At 40.5% G+C, this 17,299-nt stretch overlaps 1 protein-coding gene across 3 annotated transcripts in view; it reads right to left on the minus strand.

The window, feature by feature from the left end:
• Window positions 1-17,299, minus strand: part of LOC105494346 (TATA-box binding protein associated factor 3) — a 202,283-nt gene that overhangs the window by 28,534 nt on the left and 156,450 nt on the right. For all 3 annotated transcript variants that reach the window (XR_011608308.1, XM_011762673.2, XM_011762675.3), the window contains one exon: window positions 10,808-10,890. Coding sequence is in view for 2 of the 3 variants with exons in the window: in XM_011762673.2 (XP_011760975.2) it covers window positions 10,808-10,890 (83 nt within the window). In the remaining variant the exon portion in view is untranslated. The remainder of the gene's footprint in view (window positions 1-10,807; window positions 10,891-17,299) is intronic.

A 17,299-nucleotide genomic window follows, 5' to 3' on the forward strand; every position in this document is an offset into this window, starting at 1 on the left:
GTCCAAAAATTGAGGACGGGAAAGATAAACTATGATACAACAGTAAAATGAAATACCACGTCATACAGACATGGGAAACTGTTCATGATCTATTAGAGGGGAGGGGATAAGCTGCTGAACAGTATGTGTGAGATAATTCTAAGTTTTTTTGTTTTTGAGACAGGTTCTCACTCCTATTGCCCAAGCTGGTGTGCAATGGCATAATCATGAATCACTGTAGCCTCGATTTCCCAGGCTCAAGTGAAGCCTCAGCCTCCTGAGTACTTGGGACTAAAGGCACATGCCACCATACCTGGCCAATTTTTCTATTTTTTGTAGAGACAAGATCTCACCATGTTGCCCAGGCTGGTCTTGAACTCCTGGGCTCAAGTGATCTGCCCGCCTTGGCCTCTCAAAGTGCTAGGATTATAGGTGTGAGTCATCACGTCCAGCCCCTAATTTGTTTTCATAAAAATTGCTGATATACACATGGGACAGTCAGCAGTGATTAACTCAAGGGAAGGGTGAGATGTGGGGGAAACTTTTGCTTTCTAGGTTACATATTTTGAAGCAGTTAGTCTGTTTTTTGAAAGCCTATTATGTCCTGATCAGAGTTTTAAGTGTTTTGCTTCTCAGATCTTCTTATGTAATCTTCATTGATTAAAATCCTAGCTACATATCGCTTTTTCCCCTGTTTCTTAGCTGAAGGTATCTTTGCTTGGGGTGAGTTATGGATCCCTGTGAATAAGGATACAGACTTCTTTCTCTCATTGGCTGCTACTGACCTGACCATTTGTGTCTAGACAAGGAGGAGAGAGCCAAGCTTGAAGATGCTGAGCGGAAGTTACAAGATGCTGAGAGTTCAAGTGGATATTAAAGGAGACTTCTAGGTCAAGGCCTTTCTCTTTCCTTGGTTTTGTTCAGTTTGGGAAACTTTTGGAGCTAAGAAGACATTTATCTTTGCTTTTAGGACATCCAGTCTGACATTATGACATAAAGAAAATCTCCCAATTCTGTTAGTCAGATAGTTTTTGCCTCCATTCAAGTTACCCTAATGCCCCAAATGCCTTGAAAATGGAGGCACTGGTCTCATCATCAACATATAGGAAACAGAAGGAGAAGAACCACGCCGGGGGAAATAACGCTGGGTTCAATTTTGGAAATGCTATTTTTGAGGTGCTGCTGGTTCACCCAGGCAGAACTTTCCAGTAACTGGGCAGATTAGTCTGACTCTTGGGGGAGAAACATGAGCTGGTAATAAAGAAATGGGAAGCATCATTGCATAACAAACCTAAAGAGAAAATGAGAACATTTACGTAGAAGAAACAGCATTAATGTACCAAGAGCAAGAAGAAAAGAAGGGGGAAAAAATAAGTCCATAAAAGAAAACCAAAAGGAATCAATGGTAAGAGAGAATGAAAGGCCGGGCATGGTGGCTCATGCCTGTAATCCCAGTACTTTGGGAGGCTGAGGTGGGTGGATCACCCGAGGTCCGGAGTTTGAGACCAGCCTGGCCAACAAGGCGAAACCCTGTCTCTACTAAAAATACAAAAATTAGCCGGGTGTGGGGGCGGGTGCCCATAGTCCCAGCTACTCGGGAGGCCAAGGCAGGAGAATTGCTTGAACCCAGGAGGTGGAGGCTGCAGTGAGTCGAGATCACACCACTGCACTCCAGCCTGGGCCACAGAGCGAGACTCCATCTCAACAACAACAACAAAAAAAAATGAGAGAGAGAGAGAGAGAGAATGAGAGACTGAGTGTAGCATAGTATCACAAAAATCAAAGGAACAGAAAGTTTCTGAAAGGGCTTAGGGGACAGTGTCCAAACGGCAGAGGGGGTTTGTATAATAAGAGCTGCTGCAAGCTCTCTGGAACTGGGAATTGGGAAGCATCTAATGGTCTTAATAAGAAGCTGTAGAAACTTTTCTAGGGCAGAAACCAGAATATAGAAGGTTTAGGAGTGAATGATTGGAAGAAAGTACGACTAAAGAATAAGTTTTGAGAAGCAGAATGAAAAGCAGATGTTACATAGCCTTTTTCTCATACAGAGGGAAGGCTTGATGAAGGTGAGGAGGTTAGCATGGGAGAATGAAAGGCTGAACAAAAATGAAAAAAAAGAAGAGGAAGACACAGAGGAGAGGAGCTAATAGAGGGAAGGAAGTTCCAGCCGGGGCAGGAGAGATGGGAATGGAGGCAGCAGCTAAGGAAGGCTGACCATAGACACAGACTCTTTCCTAGAGCCTGGAGGACAAGCCGTGGGGGGTACAAGTAGGTTTGGAACCCAGAAGACAAGTCGAATCAGCTGGGGTACAGTGGCGAGGCAGTTCCACGTGCTGAGACTTGTGGCTACCACGTGAAAAAAGACTGCGCGTATTCTAAATGACAGCAGTCCTGCAGTGACGTGGATATCCACTGTATAAGCTGCGCAGGCAGGTGTGGGAAAAGAGAGGAAATGTTGCGCCATGCAGCTGCAATCTTTATGTAAGTATCTGAATACAGTATAGGCCCATAACCTAACAGGAAATAACAGAATGCAAAGGATTGAAATGCTCCATGTTGTTGGTAATAAGAGTGCCTAAGTGTTTCCATTTGTAGGAACGTATTCTTTTTTTAAATGCCAGAAGTGTGAGTAGTTTGATCTTTAGGAGAAATTATAATCAGATAGCATCCAAAAGGTTTCCATGATACAGCTAAATTATCTCTGCCTGTCACAGGTTAAGGAACATTTACATTCTGGAAGTCCACATCAGCTTTTTCTAGATAATGAATCTTAAGTACCTTCCTATATTCACTCAATTAGTGATCATGGACCTTGATAACATTGTGGAGAAAAAGTTTCCAACTATCATTCAAATCATATCTAAAAAGCTGGTCATAAATATTTTAAAACCTCAGTGAACTAATAAGACCTGGACCCATTAAGGATAAGATCTTTTACAACAAATTAAATAAAACAATTTATTGAAGTCTGGACTCAAGATAAGCTAGATTTACTAGCTGACCTTTTATTCATTTAAAGAACAAAATTAGCTCTAATTGCATTAGAATGGAATCCAGTAAATTTTCCTGAGTCTTCTAATGCGGCATCTATGTAAGAACTGCTGTAATTGTTTACAAGTAAGATGGAAACGCTTTGATTATAATCTCTCCACTTGTTTTACTGTGTAGTAAAAGTATTTCTGAAAAACCTAAAGCCAGTTTTTCTGACAGTTTACTATTTTTTCTAGTAAACATATTGCATCTTTGGTGTTAATGAATAAACAGTATTGTGCCAGGGGTAAAAATTAAATTTAGAGACTGTGTCATTATTCTAGGCAGTAAAAATAAGAGTAATATAAGGAAGTCAAAAACTCCTTTTCTGGAAAAACCAGAAAAGGGATGAAGACATGAATAAGAACATTTTAACTGCTACCTCTTGGATGTGGCTTGGAATCATAACTGAGATCTATGGGTTTGGGACTGCTGAATTTGTAAGTACAGGAAGGTATCAACAATGACGTATAAAACTCACAATTTTTGTTGCAGTTGTTCAGCGCCTAAGAAATTTCACTGGTAATGTTAGCATCTTTCCCTAGCATTAAAAATAGGTCATTTGAAAATTTTAAATACAGTCATTTAGAAATGTTAAATAATGTCACTTGTGAACTTTACCACAATCATTATTTATTTATTTATTTTGAGACGGAGTCTGGTTCTGTTGCCCAGGCTAGAGTGCAGTGGCGCCACTCGGCTCACTGCAAGCTCCACCTCCCGGGTTCCTGCCATTCTCCTGCCTCAGCCTCCCGAGTAGCTGGGACTACAGGCGCCCGCCACCACGTCCGGCTAGTTTTTTTTTTTGTATTTTAAGTAGAGATGGGCTTTCACTGTGTCAACCAGGATGGTCTCGATCTTCTGACCTTGTGATCCACCCGCCTCACCCTCCCAAAGTGCTGGGATTACAGGCGTGAGCCACCACGCCCAGCCCAGTAATTCTTAAAATTCTTTTTTTTTGTCATTATTTTGCTTTTTAAAAATTTATTTATTTATTATTTTAGAGACAGGGTCTCATTCTGTCCCCCAGGCTGGAGTTCAGTAGTGCAATGACAGCTCACTGTAACCTTGAGCTCCTGGGCTCAAGCAATCCTCCTGCCTCAGCCTCCTGAGTAGCTGGGAGTACAGGTGCGTGCCACCACATCCAACTCATGATGTTTAGCTTTTAACGTAGGCAAAATACCTATGAAATGTTTCACTTTCAGTAGCAAGTTAATCAGGGAAAAATAAAACTACTGATATTCTTTAATCTTTTTGTTTTTTGTTTTAAATCAAAAGCAGACAGTTTTATTAGGAGGAAATACTAAAAATAGAAAAGCAAAAGGCATTCCAAGTGTGACAGGATGACGTTCTGAAATGTTCCTAAACTTTACATTTAAAGTATCCTTTTGTACACCAAGTAGGTTCTTTGCCCTGCCTCCCCAGCACACTTCTATAAAAATGCAAAACTGACAGCATTTTCCTAACTAAAATAATACATACCCATTGCCTTTGCCTGCCTCTTGCTCCTTATTCTGGTGTGAGCCCTCCTTTCCTTCTGGAACCTACCACTTCCCCTTCTGACAGGGCAGCTTCCCTACCACAGGGGCCGGAGAAGTGCAGTCCTTCACGGGGACTGATAACAGAGGCCCGGGAAGCGGGGCTTCGCCAGGGACTGTGAGCACCAAGAACCACATCAGCCTGAGTGGCCAGGACCACCTCTGACACCGCAGAGGCCAGATGAGAAGAGGAGGGTGGGCAGAGCACTAGGATACTCGGCAAGCCTGCAGGCAGCCCCTCCGAAGTCACACGCACCCCTGCTGTTTTTCCCTGTAAGCTGGTTTGATTTGGGTTTCCGTTACTTGCCACCAAGAGTCTTGATTAACACAGTACAGAAAAGGAAATAGGAGTGTTTCCACTAGAGATGAAGAGGTGCTTAAGAGCTGTCAGCACTGAGCTGTTCTTTCATGCTTCCCTCTTGGAAGTGTGCAAAAGTCAATGAAAAATGTCTTTGGGTCACCTATAAAAACTGCTGTGGAGGACACTGTCCTTGTCATCTGCTCCCACATAGAAATTAATTTTTAAATTTACTGCCTTGAAAAACTCTCTCCTGAGAAACTGAGACACCTTCCTTTAAAAAAAGAATGTATTTCAGTCAAGCAAGATGGCTCACACCTGTAATCCCAGCACTTTGGGAGGCCGACGCAGGTGGATCATTGGAGGTTAGGAGTTTGAGACCAGTCTGGGCAACATGGTGAAACCCCATCTCTACTAAAACTACAAAAAATTAGCCAGGCATGGTGGCACATGCCTGTAAGCCCAGCTACTCGGGAGGCTGAGGAAGGAGAATCACTTGAACCCAGGAGGTGGAGGTTGCAGCGAGCTGAGATCAAACCACTGCACTCTGGCCTGGGCAACAGAGTGAGGGAGGCTTAGTCTAAAAAATAATAATGATAAATAAATAAATAAAAATAAATTAATTTTTAAAAATGTATTTTTTTGTTCTTACTGCTAGGAAGGTATGATCATATTTGACATACAATCATTTGCTTCTTTTTTCTTCTCTTGATCTTAGGGAAGAAGATCTATTTCTATTTCCGACTGTACTCTATATACTCTCTTTACTTTCCCCTAAATGTGTTTAGACTAGGAAAAAAGTTATAAATGAATAAAAAGCACTTCAAGTATAGAAAGAAAAATTCGAAAAGTGGGATAAAAACCATTTGCTATTATTTCTCTAAAGAATTTTTCACTAAAATACCACTACAAGTTTCACTCTGTTGAATGTCATTTGGTTAAATCTGGCTATATTTTAAAATATAAAATGCTTATTTTCCTTAAAAATATTTTAAATGATTATTTTTGTAACTGCCCATGATTATTCTCTACTACTATTGTCAAAAAGCATTAATTGGAAAAGTTTAGATCACTCAAAGACAAGTGTTTATACATACTATTTTTAAAGATTAACAAGCAAAGCTTTAGCTAAATCACATAGCTTTAGCTGTCTGCTAAAGCTTCTATATACAATTTTTATTGTATACAGAAAAAATTTAGACATTACAACTATTAAAAAGCCCCACAAGGCATAAGCTAAACTCTATGAAATGCAACAACAACAAAAAAACTAAATGACATGAGAAGCAAAGCATCACATTCTCAGCACTTTTGTTAGGATGAGGACTGATGATAAAGTTACTGAATTGTAAGAAATCAATCCACTTGCCACCGGAAATCAAAATGTCAGCAGAAAGAAAACTCTAATGCCAGAGGTAAAGTGGTTCCTGAAAAATATCTTGACAAAATTTGTGTATTTTGAAAAAGGAGTTATATTTGTTAAACAGAATACCTACTGTGAACTCTCAAAGGGAATTTAGAATTACTATTGATAACAATATTTTCCTCTGAAGGGCATCTCAAATGGTTCCTGTATCACCTGATCAAATATATTATGAGATATTAATTAGAGAAAATGTGACCATGCATGATGGGATGTCTAGAGGGGCCCAGCCAGTCACCCCTTCTCTGGTGCTTGCTGATAAAGGCAGGAGTGCTCAGAGAGCAGGAGGAGGAGGAGCTGCTCACCATGGACCTGGGCATGGGGGACCCACTGCCCGAGGGCAAGGGCGGGTGAATAGATGGAAGAGGACAGAGGCTTCCTCTTCAGTCCTTGGGAGAAGACAGCAGCAAAAGAGACATTTGAGAAATCTGAGGGGAAGAATGCTTATTCCTCTACCTTGTATTCATCCCAAAATCTTTATGCAAATTTGTATTTTTTTCTTAATAGTTTAGCAATGTTTCACTTTTTTTCACAAAGCTCCTTTAACTAATTCGAGCTTTATGGAAGAGCTGCACGTCCTATTCTGCCAAGTCTTTCTTGACAGTTCCATCCAAACAGTCCCTGTCCCTAAAATCCATCACATTACCTTGCTCCTACTTTCTTGACAGAAATGAGGAGAAGGATGAACACTGTAAGTTAGCCAACTCTACCTACACTTGCTCAAAATGACCAAACTCAATACGTAGTAAGATGGGGAGGACAAATAACCTGGTGCCTGCTTTGCTGCCTGCCCTGCCCTCCATGGTGGCTGTCACCCTGCTCCCAGCCCCAAGTCCAAGTGGGACCTCAGGATCCCATCAAGAGAGTTCCAGGCGGTGGTTCTGAGGCCAGCTGAAACTTACTTGCTATCCCAGCCTCAAGGCAAGGCTTCTGCTAGGCGGGACCAGATATTTCAGCAATTCACTTGAATATATTGTCTCTAGGTGTTGAGACTGTAATTTCAGGGTTAGGTTTTGGTTTTATCTTCAATATAGACTACAAGGAACTCTGGACAACCATTCCTGGAAGACCTGTTAAAGGAATATGAGGTCCTTGGAAAGTCATCTTGAATTTTAACACTACCAGGAGGAGGTCCTGGACTCACCATAGACTCCTTTAGAATACAGTTTCCAGGAATGTTAAATCAAGGGAAAAACAAGTTATTCCTGTCTTGCTTCAAGGAACAATAATAGAGAACAGAGCTCAAAGTACTTTTCTGGATCGAGGGCAGAAGACATAACTGCTTTATTTAAGACTCAGAAACTAAATATCGTCTTAAAGATCTTCCAACGAGAAGGTATAATTTGAACCCTGTAAAGCTTTTTCGTTTCTCCTAATTTCAAAAGATGATTCTGCCTGTTCTTCAGCAACAAATACCCCCCTGGACTATTCAAACTCCCCCTTTTGAATCCCGTCTGCTCATTAATTTCACTTCAAAAGAGTATTATTCCCCCTCAAGGTGTGTGCAAACTGGGTAACCACAGGCACAGTGACAGGAATCTGTTGCTTCCTTCTCCATTATTACCATGGGCTAAGCCATGTATCATGCTACCACCATGGGGGATCACTGAAATTTGAATGTTATATAATTTTCATGTGTCATAATACATTCTTCTTTTAATTTTTTTCAGCCATTAAGAAATATAAAACACATTCTGAGCTTGCAGGTCACAGAAAACAGGCAGTGGCCTGGATTTGGCCACGGGCCATAATTTGCTGACCTCTGATTTAGAACCACCCCTGCCCCACAAAAAGCACTTTACTGAGTAAGTTTTATTTTACATAAAATTCTATCACTATGAGACTTAGTCCTCCTTCTTTCTTGCTCTATTTTAATTTAAAATGTAATCTATTTCACTTCATTTATCTCTTTCTTCATTATAAGGATTTTCTTGCATCTGCCTTTGGTCAAATGATTAATCCTTCATATAACATGGGGGTCATTACCCACATATCTGAAAGTTTACATGATATATAATATGCTTTCAAGGGCGATTTGTCTAGAATACCTGGGTATTATAATTTCCCTGATACTAGACATTTTGTTCCAAATAGGATTTCTCACATCTTTCAATATCTCAGGTGTATGAGTGATTTATTGAGGGGGAAAAATAGAATAAATAGTCAACAGAATGACTGAAAGATGCTTAAGGGCAGGTGAGTTGAATATAACTATCAATACCTTTTTATTTTATTTTTTTTAGACGGAGTCTCGCTCTGTTGCCCAGGCTGGAGTGCAGTGGTGCAATCTCAGCTCACTGCAAGCTCTGCCTCCCGGGTTCACACCATTCTCCTGCCTCAGCCTCCCCAGTAGCTGGGACTACAGGTGCCCAGCTAATTTTTTTTGTATGTTTTAGCAGAGACGGGGTTTCACCCTGTTAGCCAGGATGGTCTCAATCTCCTGACCTCGTGATCTGCCCGCCTCAGCCTCCCAAAGTGCTGGGATTACAGGCGTGAGCCACCGCGCCCAGTTGCCTTTTTTTTTTTTTTTGAGAAGGAGTCTCGTTCTGTCACCCAGGCTGGAGTGCAGTGGCGCCATCTCGGCTCACTACAAGCTCCGCCTCCCAGGTTCACACCATTCTCCTGCCTCAGCCTCCCAAGTAGCTGGGACTACAGGTGCCGGCCACCAAGCCTGGCTAATTTTTTGTATTTTTAGTAGAGGGGGGTTTCACTGTGTTAGCCAGGATGGTCTCGATCTCCTGACCTTGTGATCCACCCGCCTCGGCCTCCCAAAGTGCTGGGATTACAGGCATGAGCCACCGCGCTTGGCTGCCATTTATTTTTAGAGACAGGGTCTGGCTCTGTTGCCCAGGCTGTAGTGCAGTAGGCATAATCATAACTCACTGTAGCCTTGAACTCCTGGCCTCAAGTGATCTTCCTGCCTCAGCCTCCCAAGTAACTGGGACTATAGGCACGGCCCACCACACTTGGCTTTTCAACCTTTTAACAAACCTTATTCCTCTAAAAGGTATGAGCAAGCCAAATTTCTGTGTGGGAGTCAAGATTAAGTAATGGTGAGTTACTGAGAAATGGGAATAAATATAAACTGCAGGAGAAAAGTACTTGTTGAATGATGGATAACAGCATCTTCCTCTTAGAGAAATGAGCCCATATGCAGAATTTGCATGGAGATGGAAGAGTTACTTTGGTTGGGTCTTCTCGGAGCCCTACTGGTTAAGAGATGAGGACATTTACGCTTCTGTAGGTAACATAGGTGCCCTGGTATACCAGAGAGCTGGTTTGAAAAGCACTGAATCCACAGGATTTTTGCTGCATTTCCTAGGTCTCTACCAGCACAACCAAAAGGAGTAATGTGGAAATTATCCAGAGAATTTAGGTGAGAAAAACAGAAGCCATTGGATTTTCTCCTTTAAATCTTCAGAGGGGTATACACTCCCCTGGAAAACCAAGTTGCCTCTCTGCTCAAATTCATCAGAATCATGCTGGACTTTTTCTTTGCACTATACATGGAGTTGATAGAAGCAACAGTATCAATACATGTAACTTTTAAGATGAAATAAACCAGTGAGAATACAAAGCAAATTTTCTGTCCTCTACTAAATAAATTCATGGCTCCTACTCTCACTTTTATGGCTAAAAATTGAATGTAAATGGAATGCCTTCTAAGCCTATTTTCAACACAGTATTTGATTACAATGTAAACTGCATTTTCAGGCTTAACAGGAAAAATAAGGTTGTAGAATTTTTATCTTGTGTATTTTATTTAGAGATGCATAATATGCTTTTAAAACAAGGAGAATGATTTTCAACATGAGTTACAAAAAAAAAAAATCAACATTTCATTACCTTATTAGGATCAGGTGAGAGCACTATAGGCCTTAATGCCTCCACAAAAAATGAATAAAAGAAACATATCCAACAGATTAACTGTAAAGACGAGTGGGTTGATATGATTCCATGAAAATTAAGATAAACAAACAGCAATGTGGGGTTTACATTTCTAGTGCTTTCTTTAAAAAAAAGAGTAGACTAAGTCATCAGTTGTGACGATTACATTCTGTCTCTCCAAGCCTTTGGTGTATCTTTGTTTTACAGGTACAGAATAAAACCATGTGTCATCTGAGTAAAAAGAGAATCTTTGTTCTTTGTCATGGTGATAGCTACTATGTACTTGCGAAAGTGCAGCATTGCATCTACCTGGGCGTAATGTGGCAGTAAGTCCATTCAGTACAGAGTTTCTTACTTTTCAGACACCTGGGACCTTAAACACCATGTAGAAATGATGTCAGGTGCTAGTTTTTAACAAAGAGAAAAAGAACAAGAAAAAAAAAAAAACAATCCTCTAGGTCAAATAAAGTGAAAAGCATTTACTCTGTGGAAGAAACCAATAAAAATGTGAAAACGAACAGTTCTAAAAAGAAAGCTTGACCCCACATGTTCATACCTGGGAGAAGCCTGTGGAGTTCTAAGTCCATTAGGAAAGGGTAGAGAAGGTTAAGTTTCATTTGTTTCACTCTGACTCAAAGCGTGTATACTTACATCTTGTCTTGGCCAGCACCGACTCGGAGAGTTAATCGGGGGATAACCGGACTCGGGGCCAGAGCGACTGGTTCCACTTTTATCTGTGGAAGTTAGCACGTTAAAGTTCAATATGGTTTTTCAACAAAAGTACCTCCTACCACTTCTCCTACTCCCCCACTCCCACAAACTGAGTAACAAAGTTGAAGTCTTAAATATGGCGAAAATCTTAGACAGACAATCCGGGCCATTCTGTGTTTTTGTTTCTCAACAACTGAAGGCTATCTGGCATCATGAGAAATTCTACAAACTTTAATCACGTTATGTAAATATGGTAGTTGTTTCTATTTGTTTGGGTTAACTTTTGGACTTAATTATATTGTTAAAAATTTTAAACAAAAATTGTTACCCAGATCATTTTTGGTGCAGCATTTAAATAATTACCAGACTTAATGTAAATAGAAAAAAATGCAATGATGTCTTCCCTATAAGATAAAAGCATCTCTTTATGAAACTTGACAAACATTAAACTCATCTTAAGTTTGCATTATCAAATGAGAAAGTTGAAATACTAAGTGTAATTGTTCCATTCAACTGTTCAATTTTTGGCTAGAGGTAAAACAATCTGAAATGCTGTAAACAAAATCTATGTAACTGAGGTGCATCTTATGTAACATGGTGATAGTATTGGTGAAAAACCTCAAGTTCTACAAAATTGAACACTAAAAATAAACAGGACTAATGGAAAAAATAAGAATGGAATATGTATATCACTCAAAACCCATGCAACTTTGGTAAACTGAGCCATAATGAATCAATGATTTGTATTGGAAAAATAGCACAAAAAGCACAAAAATAGCACACACACACACACACAAAACCCACCACCGGGTGTGGTGGCTCACACCTCTAATCTCAGCACTTTAGCAGGCCGAGGCAGGCGCATCACAAAGTCAGGAGTTCGAGATCAGTTTGGCCAACATGGTGAAACCCCGTCTCTATTAAAAACACAAAAAATTAGCCGGGCGTGGTGGTGGGCACCTGTAGTCCCAGCTACTCAGGAGGCTGTGGCAGGAGAATGGAGTGAGGGCGGAGCTTGCAGTGAGCTGAGATCGCACTACTACACTCCGGCCTGGGTGACAGCGTGAGACTCTGTCTCAAAAAAAAAAAAAACAAAAAAATTAGCCAGGCATGGCGGCGCGTGCCTGTAGTCGCATCTACTTGAGAGGCTGAGGCAGGAGAATCGCTTGAACTTGGGAGGTGGAGGTTGCAGTGAGTCAAGATTGTGCCACTGCACTCCATCCTGGGTGACAGAGCAAGACTGCATAGAAGGGAGGGGAGGGGAAGCGAGGGGAAGGAAAAGGAGGGGAGGGGAGGGGAGGGGAGGGGAGGGAGGAGGAAAACAGATATTCTCTTTTGGAATGGATTTGTGGTGAAGGCAATGGCTGCCGAATGAGGTGAAAACCTCACAAATACCTGACGTGTCCGCCAGAAGAGAACACAGAAACTGAGTCTGATGTTAAAGGGCCTCTTCACAATTTTTGGTTTGCAGATCATACAGTCAACATTTTGAATTAACAAGCTAAACAGAAGCTGTGCATTTCCAAATTATTGTCTGTCTCAGCGTTTTTCAGTGGGGTCGTAGGATTGGTATTTTTGGTGGGATGGTGCTTTGTTGTCAGGAACTGTCCCAAGCACTGCCAGATGTTCAATGTCACTGGTTCACTGTTAGTCACTGACTAGTTGCAACATTAATTTATGTATTTTAAGCTCAAGAATTACATCATAATAGAACAGTATAGTGGTTCTAAAGGGGAACACAGAAAATAATGATCAACATATCATAAAGTTAATATAGTACATGTAGATCAAATCTATTATTTTATCATGTGTATCTACCTGTCTCTTCGTAGAGTTGTTTTTTAAATCCCTCAGCCCATCAAGATCTACCGCTTCGACAAGCCCCTTGCATGGTGCCTGGCATGCAGGAGATGCTCAGCAGACATTTGTTGAATTATCAACTGATTTGCCCCAACCGTCTTGCCTTTTAGTTATTCCATCATACATCCAGGACCACCCTAAAACCATCCCCCAGAGCACCGAGTGATACCAAAGAAAATTTTTAATTCCATCTTAATGTATGCCTCCAATACTAGCTGTTTATCAGCTAACCCAGCTAAGGGCAGAGACCATGCGTGTTTTGCTTACTGCTATTTTCTAGTGCCTGTCTCAGGATCTGACACTAGTAAGTCTTAAGATAAGTGTAAAGCATGAATATGAAGCGATGATTTCAGTCTTTTCCACTTTCAAGACTCTTCCCATGACCTCCTTTCCCCTTCTACACATCCAGCTCCACAGGAAATACTGGTGAGGCCACCAGTATTGAAGGAGAGCTCCTTCAGTTCCCTGCAAACTTCTCTGTGCCCACAATTACACTAAAGAAGTTTTCTCTATCATCTGCTTATTTACAGATCTTCAGTCTCTCTGTTCCACAAATTATTTTCATCTCACTGTTTTTACTTTTATTTTTTTGAGACGGAGTCTCGTTCTGTCACCAGGCTGGAGTGTAGTGGCGATCTTGGCTCACTGCAACCTCCAACTACCGGGTTCAAGCGATTCTCCTGCCTCAGTCTTCCAAGTAACTGGGATTACAGGCGTGTGCCACCACGCCCGGCTAATTTTTGTATTTTAAATAGAGACGGGGTTTCACCATGTTGACTAGGATGGTCTCGCCTCGGCCTCCCAAAGGGCTGAGATTACAGGCATAAGCCACTGCACCTGGCCTTTATCTCACTTTTAAATGTGCTCCACTCCAACTTAAACATTTTCTTAACTTCTCTTCAACCTCTAGCTCCCAACCTCTAGCTTTGGACAGTTCCTTATAACAATTTCTCACAAATGTCCATCTTCACTTCATTGTCTGTTTTCTCACTTCTTCTTTAGTCCTCAACCCTTGCCAACGTCCTCATCCTCATGTCCCAGCATGTTTTCCCATTACAGGTCTTCTCATGCTCCTTCCTTCTCCTTTACGAACTCCTCTTCTTTCACCTGATTTTACTTGGTCCCTCTCCTTTTGTCATGCTACAGTTTCTTTAGTGATCTCATCCCTGCCCACAGTTTCAACTGTAAGTTTAAAATATGTCTTCAAAATTTCTGTCTGGATTAGCACTGATTGATACTAAGGCCAAAATATGAAGTTGCCTATTAAACATTTTCAACTAAATATAAGTATTTCATCTCATCACACTGAAATCTTAACTTACCAACTTCCCCACAAACCGCCCCTTCCCCCTAGCCAACCTCACTCTTGGCTGATGTCTCCTTCATTTACCTGGTCCTGCAGACAGAATGGTTCAAGGTCAAGGGTCATGAGGGGGATGGGTGGCAGGTAGAGCAAGGCCCATGCATAACAAGTGTTCAAGTCTCGTGTGTGTGTGTGTGTGTGTGTGTGTGTGTGTGTGTGTGAGAGAGAGAGAGAGAGAGAGACACACACAATCTCACTCTGTCACCCAGGCTGGAGTTCAGTGGTACGATCTCGGCTCACCACAACCTCCACCTCCTGGGTTTACGTGATTCTCTTGCCTCAGCCTCCCTTTAACTGGGATTACAGGTGCATGCCACCATGCCCGGCTACTTTTTGTATTGATATTAGAGACAGAGTTTCACCATGCTGGCCAGAATGGCCTTGAACTCCTGACCTTGTGATCTGCCCACCTCGGCCTCCCAATGTGCTGAGATAACAGGTGTGAGCCACCGTGCCTGGCCGTCTCCAATATATTTTTTAAAGGAAGAGTTTTATATCTAAACAAATCTGAAAACAAATGGTCCAATCTTTATCTTATGAACTATTTAACGCTTCCTCATCTTTCTGTGTTATCTGTGGAAAAACAAACAAACATAACAAAAATAAACAAATATTTATAAGCTACCTATAATCTGCCAGGCATTGTGCTTGGTTATATTCCCGATGTGCTCATTAAGGTTTTTAAAACACAAACATGGAGGGTAGATAGTGTGGGTTTCATTTTACTGAAATGAAACTGATCATATATGGAGAAACCATTTTTCCTTTCTTTTCCATTTTGTTTTCCTTTTCTGTTCTAAGGTCACACAAATAGCAAACCTGAGATGGAATGCAGTCTTTTTGATTCAGAGAATGAAAAATTATATGAAGTTCTTACATTCTTCAACTCTAAACATTTTAGGGTTACCTAGTCATCAATGATGAGGTATTAGAAGTGATATTTCTTAATTCTTCAACTGACAACACTAGCAGGTACGCATTCCAGTAACCTTTCCTTAAGCTCTATTTGAAAATAAAGCTGTTTGACCTACCTTTAAAAAAATTCCGCTCTACTATCATTCAGCTGTGTGTTTGGCCCATGTCTATTACCATAACACTCAATAATGATAACTTACACTTGTATAGTACTTGGTGAACTGTGTCCTATTTACATTATCCAACTCTGTCTTCACAACTCTATAGGGTAGGTGTGGATGGTGTTATTATTCCCATGTAAGAGCTCAGAAAGGGGAAGTGCTTTGCCCAGAGTTACAAAGTTAGTAGGTAAATGGCCTAAATCCAGGTCTCCTGACACCAAATTCATCCCCTGTTCACCATACTGCTCCTTAACTCTCTGACACATATTGTGAGTCCTTTTTCTGGTAATGCTGATGGCTTACATGGAGCTACTCACTTTATTTGTCAATCTCTCTTATGATAAATGACACACATCTGTGAGATGGCTGGGGTTAGCTGTAAATTTTGTTCTCTATGGGAGGCTAACTAGTTTATATGGAAACTGACGTTAACCTCGGCCCCGCCTTCACTCAACTAAACTAGCTGGGTTTTCAACGCTGTCTTAAATGGCTTGGAAGGACAAAGGAATCAAGACATGGTCTGTTTATTACCCACTATTAAAAAAAACTAAATAATATGTAAAAATCAAGTAAACAAAAGTGGAAACACATCTTATAAGTTAGATTTAAAACGGCATAAATGTGCCCTGAAGGCAACAGGTATTCAGTCAACTGGTTGAATTAATGAATGATTCACAACCTGCTATCTGGGCTCAAAGTTTCATCTGTAATTACAGTGGTTGTATCATCTAAACACAGATGCCTCTGACAGGAAAGGAGGGAGCTATTAATTATACCACATAACTGGGATTGTCCCAGGCAAACCAGGATATATCTAAAAACTACTTAGACACTTTTATTTCATTCCTAAAGACAAGTTAATTTAGATTTAACTTGAGAAAATTCAAGGGATTGCAGAAAAAGATTAATGAGGATGCTAATAATACACATACAGAAAGTACAATTTCTAAATTAAAATTTCTTCCCGGATTTTTGTTTCCATTAACTTTGTGTGCTTACCAATATAAAAACAGAGGCATTTCCTACAATCATAAAATAATTTCTCATGTGCACTTCCCAGAAAACAACATACAAAAGGATGACTTCACTCACTTAGATGGCATGACTAATGCCATCTTTTAATGGCATCAAGCCAAAATCTGGGGCCACAAGGAGCATTTAAGGGTTAAAATAAAAGAACAGCACTTTGGAGTAATGCTGAGAATTGGGGCACGCAGAAGAGCATTTACAGTGGATTACTAAGCTTCCCAATTCACCAAAGAGGTAAAGTCCAGCAATATAAGACTCCTTTGTAGCTAACTAAAAATACATTGTCAGTGGATTTGTCCAGTTTTATGTATAAGCAATACTTCTTTCACCTGAACTAATACTAGTAGTCATATAAGCCCCTTATTGCCATGTGCTGCATTTTTTTTGTTAATCTTCAAGGATTTAGCTTCTTTGCCACATACCTCAGGGCACCAACTGATAAAGCTCTAACTCTCCATTTTTCCAGGACACCAGCAGTGCAGCCTTGCAAAAAATGAAAATCGCTCAAGAGATTTAAGGGGGAAATTTATTTTTAAAATCATGACTTGAAGCAAAGAGGTGGATTTTTAAAAAGCTTATCTGTAAAGAATCAGTTCAAATTTAAATTCTATCTGGGAACTCTTTCATGCATTCCAGCTTTAAAGTTTATCTTTTGACGGGGACTTTCTGCAAAGGTAATGGGCAGCTTTGTCAATATAATCTGTCCAAGGTTTTTTATTTTTTATTTTTTTAATGTTAAACTCCTTTCATTAAAAAAGAAAACCCACCATATATGTATACTAGCTAGGGTAGCAGCACATTTAGCAAGCGCTAGTTCAGATTCCCATCTATGCTGTTATGTTAGAAAAAAAACTCGTAAATAGTACTGATGAAAGCTCAATTGAATAACCTAACATTTGGATGCTGAACTATGGCTGTAAGCATCTTGTATCTCTCAGCAATTAAGGTCTTTACATTATTTCCATTTAGAAACACAGTTTAAGTAAACTCCGATAACTATTTAAAATATTAAACAGAGAGTTAGAAAATGTGCAGTTGTGGTTAAGTATAACAAGTGCTATCCCACGTAGACAGCTGAGAGAGAACACGAGCTTTCCTGACTGT

Source organism: Macaca nemestrina, chromosome 9 (assembly GCF_043159975.1).
Source record: "Macaca nemestrina isolate mMacNem1 chromosome 9, mMacNem.hap1, whole genome shotgun sequence".
Lineage (NCBI taxonomy): Eukaryota > Metazoa > Chordata > Mammalia > Primates > Cercopithecidae > Macaca > Macaca nemestrina.